This window comes from Nerophis ophidion, linkage group LG05 (assembly GCF_033978795.1).
Source record: "Nerophis ophidion isolate RoL-2023_Sa linkage group LG05, RoL_Noph_v1.0, whole genome shotgun sequence".
NCBI classification, from domain to species: Eukaryota; Metazoa; Chordata; class Actinopteri; order Syngnathiformes; family Syngnathidae; genus Nerophis; species Nerophis ophidion.
This window is the reverse complement of record NC_084615.1, coordinates 39,236,549-39,250,030: the sequence shown is the minus strand read 5'-3', so window position 1 is coordinate 39,250,030 and position 13,482 is coordinate 39,236,549. Positions and strand designations below refer to the sequence as shown.

Below are 13,482 nucleotides of genomic sequence, written 5' to 3'. Positions count from 1 at the left end.
CTGTCCTGACCAAGAGTTTCGGTTTTCATACATCAAACCAACTACTGAGATTGTGGGTGCTTGGTCTTTCTGTTGTTGTTCACATCTTGATGCTTTTTTGGGATTTTAAATAAATGTTTGTAAACTGTTGCCAACTGCGTGCCTTACCATCCTTGATTTGAAGTCCGGTTAGCAAAGGTTACATTACCTTCACCCGAGGCGGGGTGTGACAGCGACGCAACGCGACATTGTTTGCGGGTTTTTCAGTTTTCTCTAATCCACTCGATCACCTTAGTTTAACGTGAGGGAACACCGCATAAAGAAAACATTCTTGGCCGTGCACTAAATAATATAAAAAAGCCCTAACATGTTATCGCTACTGTGGGCAAAAGGAACATTTTGCCTAAGCGAGGGTTCTTTTTAAATGTACTGTGACTGGAAGTGTTCTTATTGTGGGCAAAAAGTACACTAATGCATGGGTTGCATATTTCAATTCAATGTATACTAGTTTCAAACACTTAAATGTTTTATGTTTAAAAACAGCAGGTGTACAATTTTGTAGTTGGGAACAAAGTGACATTGTGAGCTTGTATTTCTGCATTGTTCTAGCCAAGTAAAATCTGAAATGACAGGTAGTTCTTCGTAAGGATTATGAGTCATTTTTCATCATTTTGTATGTCATTTTGTAATATTTCTCTATTTTGTTTCCTTTTAAACCCCCATTATTTACTTTTTACTCTTTTTTAAATTGATCTCAACTCTGTACACTGCTGCTGGAATTTAAATTTTCCTGAAGGAACTCACCTGAAGGAATCAATAAAGTACTATCTATCTATCTATCTATCTATCTATCTATCTATCATTCTATTTTATTATGTTTGTTGGTTTTAAGGAAGTCTGCAGAGTAATAATTAGTGATATGCTTAAAATGATCACAATACATTAATGCTAAATGTTATTATAAATGTGCCCATTACTACATTACATAAATCAGGGGTCGACAACCCGTGGCTCCGGAGCCGCATGCGGCTCTTTGATCATTCTAATGTGGCTCAGCTGCATAATTTCCGACACCCCCGATAACCCCGAGAGATTTCTGGAGTTCAATGCCTCTTTCAGATATCACCCGGGGCCAACATTCTCCGATTTTCACCTAGTCAATAATATAGAGGGAGTGCCCTGATGGCAAAGCTTTTACAGTCCTCTAAAATTTGTAGTAGCGCCCGCTTTTACACAATGCCATGCGTGTGCCATCCGGTCACGTGTAGTATGCAGCCTCTTTTGATACACGACAGTGACTGCAAGGCATGCTTAGTCAACACCCATACAGGTTTTATTGAAAGTTGTGATATAAACAACTTTAGCACTCTTACTAATATGCGCCACACTGTGAAACCACACCAAAGAAGAATGACGAACACATTTCGGGAGAACATCTGCATTGTAACACAACATAAACACAACGGAACAAATACCCAGAAACCCAAGCGGGTTGGTCTTTCTGTTGTTGTTCACCTCTTGACACTATTTTGGGATTTTAAATAAATGTTTGTAAACTGTTGCCAACTGCGTGCCTTACCATCCTTGATTTGAAGTCCGGTTTGCAAAGGTTACATTACCTTCACCCGAGGCGTGGTGTGACAGCGACGCAACGCGACATTGTTTGCGGGTTTTTCAGTTTTCTCTAATCCACTCGATCACCTTAGTTTAACGTGAGGGAACACCGCATAAAGAAAACATTCTCGGCCGTGCACTAAATAATATAAAAAAGCCCTAACATGTTATCGCTACTGTGGGCAAAAGGAACATTTTGCCTAAGCGAGGGTTCTTTTTAAATATACTATGACTGGAAGTGTTCTTATTGTGGACAAAAAGTACACTAATGCATGGGTTGCATATTTCAATTCAATGTTCCGGGCTACATCATACACCCTCGCTAGCATGAAACCCCGCCCCCCGAAGCCCGCCCAACTCAACCGACGCACAGAAAGGCGGGGCGATTTGGTGCTAGCGGGGGTGTATAATGTAGCCCGGAAGAGTAAGGGATGCATGGGATTCTGGATATTTGTTCTGTTGTGTTTATGTTGTGTTCCAGTGAGGATGTTTTCCAGAAATGTGTTTGTCATTCTTGTTTAGTGTAGGTTCACAGCATGGCGCATATTAGTAAGACTGTTAAAGTTGTTTATAACACGACTCTCAGTGTAACCTGTATGGCTGTTGAACAAGTATGCGTTGCAGTCGTCTAAGTGTATCTATGGAAGCCAAATACCACTCGTGGCTGGGCTGTGGTAGATATTTGTACATGTTGTAGAGGAGGGTAAAGGCAGCGCGTTGATAGCACGTCCGTATTAATGTTGGAGGGCGAAAATCAGCAGACATTCGCGAGAATAGTTGCTCTGAAATTCGAGAGACTCCCGGAAAGTTTGGGAGGGTAGGCAAGTGTGATGCTGTCAAACGGCATTAATTTAAAACTCGCGGGCCACACGAACATTAAACATTTTCATATTAAGATGCGGGCCACGAGTCTGAGACCCCTGGTTAATACATAGCACAAAGCAAAAAAATTAACTCGGTAATGCAGTGTTATTTCATTTTAAATTTCCAAAGACTTTTGTGGCTATATGCCCACAAAACACATACTATATGCCCTGCGGCAATTCAAGGAAATACGGTATATATATATATACTTTTAATTTTCCTGAAGGAACTCTCCTGAAGGAATCAATAAAGTACAATCCATCTATATCTATATATATATATATATATATATATATATATATATATATATATATATATATATATATATATATATATATATATATATGTGTGTGTGTGTGTGTATATATATATATACATACACATATATATATGTGTGTGTATATATATGTGTATATATATATATATACATATGTATATATATACACACATATATATATATACACACATATATACATTTACAATTTAGAATATAATTTATACATAATTTTCTTTGATTTAGTTATTTATGAAACAGACGTTCTTTGTTAACATGTTAAAAGTGTTTATTAAAAATACAAGCACGTTTAACACAGAAATTCCTTTCTTTCAGGGGAAGAAGAACATAAATTAGTGTATTACCTTATTATGTTGACTAGCATTGATTGGAATCAGACAGGATTTACAGTAGTGCTGTTAACTTTTACATTTTCGAATTTACATTGTGAAGGAGAAAAAACAAGTCCTTCTTTCTGCTCAATACCACATGAAAGTGGTTGGTATTTGGCATCTTATTTGCCCAGCTTCCATACTCGTATGCTAATCAAGAAATACATTGCCGGCAAACTCCGTAACCTGCTATCTTGTGTGCAAAGGCCAGATTAAGCAGCACTTTTATTGTGAAAACATGAACTGTGCGGTTGGTCTTCAAGCCTTTGACAGCAGGTATGGCGGCACAGTCTGTTGAAATAAAAAGTGTTTCTCGCCTTTCTGCCGGTCGTTTTTTCCTTAATACTGACCTCGCAGCAGCCAGCGTCATCTCAGAAGATCCTAGGGTGCCGTGTATGCCAATCAGGTGACATCATAATAAAGATTGATGATCGCTAATTTTTAGGTGTATTTTTTTTATGCCTGGCTGGCACTGACACACCTGACCTGTGATGTGAGCAATGCATTGTACATAATATTTTTCTGACATTCTCAGCACTAGTGTACAATCAAACAGCTGCTATAGTTACTCTATACTGAGTCCAATGTGTCCAAACCATCCCAGATGTATTTATAGAAGCATGCTGCATGACAATCCAGTAGACGCTGGATGAGTTTAAAAAAAAAAGAGCAATCAGACTCCAGAGGGGACTTAAATCAAACGCTTTATTTCACTTTGAACAAATCTAGCCCTTCTATTAATATTGCTCTTTAACATCTTTGCACTTGTCAAACATTATTTAAAATCACTTTGAGGAGACAGACAACCTCTTGGATGGCTGAGAAGTTTCATCAGATGTTTGCGTCCCTCATTTAACCAATAAATACACATACTGTAAATTAAAGTTAGCACGATGCCAACTGCAAAGAATATATGAATACTACAGGACTAATAACATATTGTAAATCAGTAGGCAAATACTGATGTTTCCCACTTTGCAACTAGAACATCGTCCACTCTTCTGGGAAGACTTTCTACAAGATTTTGGAGTGTGTCTTCCCAAAATGTTTGGTTAAAATTAAGCATAACAATTAATTGACTTTGTACAAAGTCCTGCTGCTCTTTACCATGAATAAGGGAATGTATTTTCTATTTGCAGAGACCTCAATGGAGGAGGGCAGAAGCATCTGATTCGATCAGGCTACGCTAACAATTAGTATGCTGGCTAATGCTTTCCTCTCTCATTGCACTACCCGCACACATTATGACTTCCAGTAATGGAAACAGCAGACCGAATTTACAAGAAGCTGACCGGATAGGAGAAAGGCATCGTTGAAGCAAACTAATTTGGAATATGACATTATGAGGGGTTTTGGCCTTTTCCCCAAAACTTTATGTCAAAGAAGTGTCCAACACCAAATTAACTTTAACAATCTATTACACAATTATGAGGGGAGTTGTATGGCAATGGTTATTTTACGACATTATGGAATGATACACTTTCTGCAAGGTCATTTAGCTGTTGTAAACTTTTTTACACAGACAAGCTTTCGCTGATCACATAATGCCAGCACAGTGAGTTAATATGTCCACTTATCCAAGATTACAAGCATATCATGCATGGTCTTGAATAAAGACACTTATAAACGTACAAACATCTATATGAACAGTGTGCAAAGTTATGTAAAGCCAGGAGCATGGCAGATTTCATGGGAGCCAACGACGACTACTTTGGGACGAAAGATGGTCCAGAACCTTATATTTTTTAGCCTGAATATAAGGAAGATGAGCTACAAGTTTTACAAGTTGTGTGCCAAGCAGGTCCAGGTTTAAAGAAAAACAAATAATCATGGAGCATTATTGCTAAGTGCTTAACACGATATATAAACTACAAACATAATAAAACAATGACTTACTGTACAATTTCTTATTTCAGTGGGATGCAGTGGGATGGGATGTTTATATCTTTCAGCACAAGACTTGTAATCCCCGTTTAGATGATGAATTAATCATAATCTTCCCTCAAGTTAAAAAACAAATTGAGACAATGGGAACAAACAAGCGTCTTGTGTCTTCCTTGCCATGTTTTCAGGAGTAAACACAAGGTTTCTGCAGGTATCAGCAAGTTTAATTTATTGCTTGGATTTTTAATGCCACCTAAAATAAATGTACTGCCCATGTCCTACTGCAGATATGTATTATATAAAGTCAAAAGCTTACAATTGTCTGTACAGACAAAATTGTAAGCATTATGAAATGATAGTCTTGAATAATTGAAAAGTTTACATTAACTGTTAATCTGTAACGAATTAGAATATACTCACAAGACTGTTACATGTGTGGTTCTATTTTCTATATTAATTTATTTTAAACAGCAGAAGTTGCTTTGTTGGTCGTGCCAAATAAATTTGACTGTGTTGACTGCTGCCTGCCTTGAATCACCGACCTGTGATTAGCTAATAGCATGTGTGATTTCACCACGTTGATGCCCATTTAGCGAAGTGTGGCGGTCTTTTTGTACAAACTGCAGGACGCCTCTCTGGTTTTACCATCGACAGGTGTCAATGTTTTAATTACTGATAGAACATTATACAGAAAAGTAATTTCTGTGAACTTATTCTGAAAAAATGTAAAGAGAAATATTTACTTGTATGTTCTGATTGTTTGAATTTTGTGTGTCATATTTTTGTTGAAATAAAGTTAAGGAGTAAAAAAAAAGAGCTGTGATTGGTCAGCTTGTTACGACGTCATTTACGGGGTTCACATGGCCCTCCTTCGCGAACGTCTTGTCCTACGGTTTTGAAGCAATGTGCAAGTTAAATGTGACTGTTTTATTAAAACAATTAGTTCCAGCTCTTAACATTGAAGTGAGTGTCATTACCACTACTTCACACAGGAAACCAAAAACGTGTGGAAGAAAATTTGCAAAAGTGGGTCCCGCTTGCTCCTGCCGAGACAAAGATTGTGGATGACTGACACGAAGCTTACTCTGTTTATGTACTGTAATTCCACCGTCGTGTCACTCTGTGCTAACAAAGCGATGCACAGAGTGACACCTCTATATCCAGTTTGAAAGCGAGAGACACAGAAAGAAACACATGAGCATAGCAATTTATCGATAACGGCAAAGTTATAAAGTTCATTTTCATTTATTGTTCTATGAATTGAGTTCTTCACTATGGGTCCCCCGCCTACAATTGCATGTTTTTAAAATACCTCTGGACATCGAATTTAATGCTTTTTTATGCCATTTAAGGCCATTTAAAATTAAAATCTATTTAACGACTTTAATGCTTTTTAATGACCCGTGGAAACCCTGAAATTGAATGTCAGAGTTGAGCAACTTCTCGGCTTATGGCAACAACCTTCTACTATACAAGTGAGAGGTTTGATTTACAATTTAGAATTAACTCAACTTTTACCAACTCAGGTGATACAGCAGCTTACTGGTTCAGTATGTCAATAGTTGTATAAGCCAGTTATATCTCTGTGACCAAGGCAGCACTAAAAGCGCTGACACTTTTCATAACAATATCCCAAATACATGGTTAATATGGAGGTTACGACATGTAAATGGAATATTGTTGGCGATATTTCGATGTTTGTTTAGAGGACTTCATGGGTGCAATAGATGGCTCCCATTAGCTTTATTGTGAGCCACCATGTACTACAAATTAGAATTAATTTAAAAAAAAAGAAAAAGAAAGCATTTGTGTTCTTGTCTCACAGAGGGATTGTGAATTCCAAAAAAAGTTTGGTTCCCATTTAAGCCACGGAACTTTTTGTCCCCACTTCTCAAGGCTAGGCGCAGGAACAACAACACACTGAGTGTTTAACGGCTAGTCCATTAAATTATGGTACGATTGTCGTGTTTATGCCTTTCTAGCATGCTGTACAACAACAAAGATCTATTTGATGATCGGATGACAGATCCGGTCAATGATCCATCTTGAGGGTCAAGAATGTGGCTGGGTGCTGAGCAAAACACAATGAGACAGCAACCCCTAGCGCCGTCTTCGTCCTCATTAGCAGGACTGGCGCAGACAGCTGCACCCAATATGAATATATGATAACGTTGACATTTAGAAGCATCCGTAGATGGATGGCTCTAAATGACGGCCAATTTGACTGCTAATCTAAAAGGCCAAGGCTGCTGGTGGCAGCCACGCCACATCAATCCCTCTGTGTGTGCGTGTGAGCGTGAGTGTGTTTTCGTATGCACGTGTGGTGTGTGTGTGTGTGAGTGCACATAGTTTCATGTGTGTGCGCGTGCATGTGTGGACTCACCAAACAGATTGCTGGAGTGGCCTTGCTTGGAGACGGGCCGCAGTTCATTGGAACCCCAGGCATAACGTCTGTAGTTGTCCCACGCGTGTTTCATCATCTGTCGGCAAGGAGGAGGAGGAAGAAGATGTGATGCGAGTAGTTATGAAGAGCAACTCAGGCGGAACTAGAGATGCATATGTTGTAGACCAAAAGAATAAATCCTACAGTACATCTTTTTGATTGTGTCTCCTATTCAAATAGACAAGCGGATGAAAGCACAATCAAGAGTGTTGCTGCTCTACCAAGTCGTTGAGTTAGGTACTTACAGTCTCATTCACTCTTGTTAAATGTGTCAACATTACAAAGGTGGTACTATTTGTGGCCCATTAGGTAATCTTAAAAACTGACAATTTTAACTTTAACCTTTTAATGTTCATCCCAACCGTGCAGGTTTACATGACAATTAAATTAATCAGCGTCACCGTGTTTGGAAGAGAGTGCCTTTGTGTGTAACACTGCCAACTTGTGGTCTGGCATGCATACAACAACATTCTTGTTGTGTTTTCCAGTCCCAGCACGAATCCTAAATTGTCAATAAAGGCCTCAAATTGATACATTTCCCTGTTAAAACTTTCTATGGCAGGTCTCCTCAATTGCTTGTATTCCAACAAGTGATTTCTTCCTTGAAGTAAAAACCAGTGGTGCACAATCAAGCTAAGATGGCTGTTGTACAGCAAGCATGGCGCGCACAGAGTACAAAAGGGGCCCATATATTCCGGCAAAAAGGAGATATGAGCAAAAAAATCCAACAATGCAATGGAATAGATCCCTATACTTCATCAAAAAAAGATTTGTTGAGTGATAAAGGATTATTTGTCAGTAGAGTTCCCAAACATATCAAATTATCATGTACTCCAGACACCATTCAACACAACAAAAAGATGAAAACTTGGAAAAGCATGGAGGTCTACAACTTCTTTGTGCATGGCTGGGTCAAGGAAATCGTGCATCGTTTTTTGCTCAGGTATGGTTACATTTCATGATTTAACTGTGTGTATACTGCCATGTCTGTTGCCTGCCCTTGTTGTTGCACTCCCCGTTTTTGAGAATGCAAGTTTTTCGTCATCTTTACCGAGATATAACTATAAATGTCAACTTTGTGTACGTGCTGAAAGCTTCATTTATGATTGTTACCTTTGGTAAAACCTTAACTCTTTTAGGTGCTGCTAACATTTGATTTTTTATTTTAATTTAACTTGTCGGTGCTTGATGCTTTACGGAAGACTTTTGTCTGTGTTTTATTCCTAGGGGACGCTAGAGCACAATTTTGAGTTTTGGGGTTAGGTTTTTTGATTAGATCGCAATTTTCGCCAGACCTGATGTGTGTATCCAGTTTGGTGAGTTTTGAAGCATGTTAAGGGGGTCAAATTACAGCTCAAAGAGGCAAAGGTGAGTGTTTTCACAAAACTTTTGTTTTGAAGGGGGAATTGCAAACTTCCTGTGGATTTTTACTGAAGGATGTCAGTGTATGAAATCTACGTCTAAATGAGACCTACATAGAAATTTTTGTTTTATGTCGCTACGACATTCTTACTGGAAGTTACAGGCAGTTTTCTCTGTGTTTTCTTCCTAGGGGGCAGTAGAGCGCAATTTTTAGTTTTGGGGTTAAGTTTTTTGATTAAATCGAAATGTTCTCCAGTCCTGATGTGTGTGTCAAATTTGGTGAGTTTTGAAGCATGTTAAGGGGGTCAAATTACCGCTCAAAGCTGTGGAATAATACTAAAGAAAGAATAAAACGCTAGAAATTCAATAGGGTCCTCTGTCCCAAAGGGACATTCAGTCCCTAATTAGTCCTGTTATGCAGAACACAGATGTGCACTGTGGACACCGCTGTTTCTCAGGAAGATATTTGTTATTTATTCTTTAAACTTCAGTCATACTTGACAGGGCTGGACGCTTAGCTTTTTCATTAGGAGCACAGTGACTCATGAATGCAAATATTTAGTAGCACAGAAAAAAAATAGGAGCAATATGAAATGTCCTCAAGAACACACTTTTATTATGAACACTCAAACAACGTACACAGCAACATACATCTGAACTCCAGGGCAGGAATTTTACGACGACACCCATTGCCAACCTGTTTGGCTATGTGCCCCTTGCAAAAAATATTAATGATCTATTGCTCACTGGATGGCGATGCGTTATCCATGTTGTTGCTACATGATCTTAGCGCTGCTTTGGATACCGTTGAGCATAACATTCTATTAAAACGTTTCAAAACACGTATTAGTATGTCAGACTGAGCCTTTTTGTTGGTTTAACGACTACCTTACTGAAAGGATGCAGTATGTCTCCCATAACAATGTGACCTTGGGGTATGTTAAGGTAACGTGCGGAGTTCCACAGGGTTTGGTTTTTGGCCCTGCACTCTTCAGTATCAAAATGCTGTCACCAAGTGACATCATACGCAAATACGGTGTTAGCTTTTACTGTTATACTGATGCCCGGGGGCGCCGAAAAGGGGGGGTAAAGGAGACGGATTTTAGGGGCCCATGATGGAGGGGGGCCCAGAGAGGCCCCTAATGATGATGAAATTATAATACAGAGGGATCCTGTAAAGATACAGGGGCCCTGTAAAGATTCTTTTTATGGGGCCCAAAATCCCTAGCGGCGCCCCTGCTGATGCCACCCAACTCTACATGCCCATAGACCTGACCAACACACCAGACTGTAGTGATTGGGAGGCCTATTAAAAATTAAATCAAACAATTGATGTCCAGCAACTTTTTGCATCTTAACACTACGAAAATGGAAATGCTGATCATCGGTCCTTCTAGACCCCGGCACCTATTTAATAATATCACCTTAACATTTGACAAAAAAACAATTAGACAAAGCGACTCAGTAAAGAATCCGGGTAATATCTTCGACCCAACTCTTTACTACTTACCTATAAAACACTTAACGGTCTAGCCCCATCCTATTTTGCTGATTGTATTGTACCCTACATTCCGTACAGATATCTGCGTTCAAAAAACTACCTGCTTAATAGTGATTCCCAGAGCCCCCAAAAAGTCTGCGGGCTTTAGAGTGTTTTCTATTTATTTTCCAGTACTCTTGAATGTCCTCCCTTTAACAGTTATAGATGCTACCTCAATAGAAGCATTTAAGTCGCATCTCAAAACTCATTTGTATTCACTAGCCTTTGTATAGACAGCTATTTAGACCAGTTGATATGCCGTCTCCCTTTTGTGGTCGGCCCCCCTCTCCTGCGGGGAGAGGTTATTAGGCGACCACGGATCAGCCACCACGGAGGACGCGCTCACTGTTCCAAGTCAGGACCCGGGGTGGACCACTGCTCTATGAATCGGTTGGGGACGTCTCTGCGCTGCTGACTTGTCTCTATTCAGATGATCCTCTGCTGGCCTCCCAATAGACTGGTTTTTCACATTATGAAGTCGGGACTCGGGTTGGACCACTCTTTATGCATCATTTGGTGACGTCTCGGCTCACCGACGTGTCTACATGCTAGATGATCACCTGCTGGCCCAACTGTGGACTGGACTCTCACGTTATTAACCATATCCACTCGGCATCCATTGCACCAGGGGAGAAGGCATCACATCTGCGGTGCCTTCCAGGGTTTCACTTTCTTCCCATTGGGTTGAGTTTTATTCTTGCCCCGAGATGGGATCTGAGTTGAGGATGTTGTTGTGGGTTGTGCAGCCCTTTGAGACATTTGTGATTAAGGGCTATACAATTAAAGTTTGATTGACTGATTGATTGATATGCGCCAGTACCACATTTTCATATCCGCAATTGTCATGTCAGTACGGCTTCTTTGACCAGTTGTGGGTTAATTTCTGCCTCATGTGACCCATACATACTACAGTGCTATACAACACAAAGCATCACCAGTCCAAATTGGAATTAAATCTAACGCACACAGAAGCCTGTAATCCAAATGTGAGAACGTCTCCAACTCCTCAAAGCCCAGTGCACGAAATGAAGAAGTTGGAAGAGCGAAACTAAGTTAAGAACGTTTGATAAATGTGTGAAAGCATAAAATATCAATCAATCAATCAATGTTTATTTATATAGCCCTAAATCACAAATGTCTCAAAGGACTGTACAAACCACTACGACTACGACATCCCCGGAAGAACCCACATAAGGGCAAGGAAAACCCACACCCAGTGGGCAAGGAGAATTCACACCCAGTGGGACGCCAGTGACAATGATGAATATGAGAAACCTTGGAGAGGACCTCAAATGGGGGACCGAAAGCAATGAATGTCGAGCGGGTCTAACATGATACTGTGAAAGTTCAATCCATAGTGGCTCCAACACAGCCGCGAGAGTTCAGTTCAAAGCTAATCCAAGACAGCAGCGAGATTCCCGTCCACAGGACACCATCCCAAGCGGAGTCGGATCAGCATCGTAGAGATGTCCCCAACCGATACACAGGCGAGCGGTCCATCCTGGGTCCTGACCAGCGGGCCATTCTGGGTCCCGACTCTGGACAGCCAGTACTTCATCCATGGTCACCGGACCGGACCCCCTCCACAAGGGAGGGGGGGGGGGGCAGAGAAGAAAAAGAAAAGAAGCGGCAGATCAACTGGTCTAAAAAGGAGGTCTATTTAAAGGCTAGAGTATACAAATGAGTTTTAAGGTGACACTTAAATGCTTTTACTGAGGTAGCATCTCGAACTGTTACTGGGAGGGCATTCCAGAGTACTGGAGCCCGAACGGAAAACGCTCTATAGCCCGCAGACTTTTTTTGGGCTTTAGGAATCACTAATAAGCCGATACAATAAACTCTCAACATAAAATATGTAACACACTTTTCATATTTAGTGACACGAGGTGACGATGTGTGTGGATTTTGCAGGTTTCTCTAACCCACTAGACCACGCTAGTTTAAAGAACCATAATGAAAAAACAAGTTGCCTTTATATTGAATATACTATCATATATATATATATATATATATATATATATATATATATATATATATATATATATATATATATATATATATATATATATAAAATTTGAAACACACAACAACTTACAAAGTTCACAAGTAAATAGATTGATAAGTTTGAAATATTACAAATCTCACGGAGATTCCTGAGCCATCTTGAGAGATAAAGAGCAAGCCAGTCACGTGATCTGTGATGAACTCAGGGGGACCTTCGTTGTCTTCGCCAACAACAACAATGCAAATCATGCAAACTTTGAAAGCCAACAAGGATTACTTTGGGAAAACTTATGATCCAGAGCCTCATATTTTTAAGCCTGGATATGAGGATGCGCTACACATTTTAGAAACTGTGTGTTAAACAGATCCCGCTTTAGTGAAACATTAAGCATCATGTAGCAGAATTGCTAAGTGCTAAACAAGACATATAAACAACAAACATAATAAAACAATCACTGCTACAATGTTAAGTGAATTATATTTATACAGCGCGTTTCTCTAGTGACTCAAAGCGCTTTTACATAGTGAAGCCCAATATCTAAGGTACATTTAAACCAGTATGGGTGGCACTGGAAGCAGGTGGGTAAAGTGTCTTGCCTAAGGACACAACGGCAGTAACTAGGATGGCAGAAGCGAGGATCAAACCTGAAACCCTCAAGTTGCTGGCACGGCCATTTTACCAATGTCTGCTCTCACTGCTATGATGACTGATAGAATGTTTTTAATATTCCAGTTTAGATGAAAAATTATTCATAATCCACACAAAGGGTTAAAAGGAAAAGTTGCTGCCTGCAGACACCACTTTCAGTTGTCTTGTCCGTCTCCATCTACGGCTATACATTGAATGTCACAGATGTTTAACAACTTCTAGGTTTATGGCTAAATCACCCTTTCGTCCGGATGAAAGGCATGATTTATGATCTAAAATAACTTTGATGAGACGTGATGCAGCAGCAGCAGGACATTGACTGGTGTTGTGCCAAAAATTGATTCGCTGAATCTGCACTGGTGGGGCTTCTATTGTCCACAATGGATTACTACGTGTGAGACAAACACTTTATATTTGTGGTTATCGTAAGGATATGTGTTTTAATCATTTAACTCTTTAGTATTTCCGAAAAAGGAC

The 13,482-nt window shown here is 39.7% G+C and overlaps 1 protein-coding gene across 2 annotated transcripts in view; it reads right to left on the bottom strand.

Moving 5' to 3' along the window:
* Window positions 1–13,482, bottom strand: part of man1a1 (mannosidase, alpha, class 1A, member 1) — a 240,298-nt gene that overhangs the window by 135,774 nt on the left and 91,042 nt on the right. The window contains exon 2 of one of the 2 annotated variants that reach the window (XM_061900904.1): window positions 7,391–7,487. In XM_061900904.1, coding sequence (XP_061756888.1) covers window positions 7,391–7,487 — 97 coding nt within the window. Of the gene's footprint in view, window positions 1–7,390; window positions 7,492–13,482 lie in introns of both variants that reach the window. The other variant, XM_061900905.1, reaches the window with a different exon arrangement.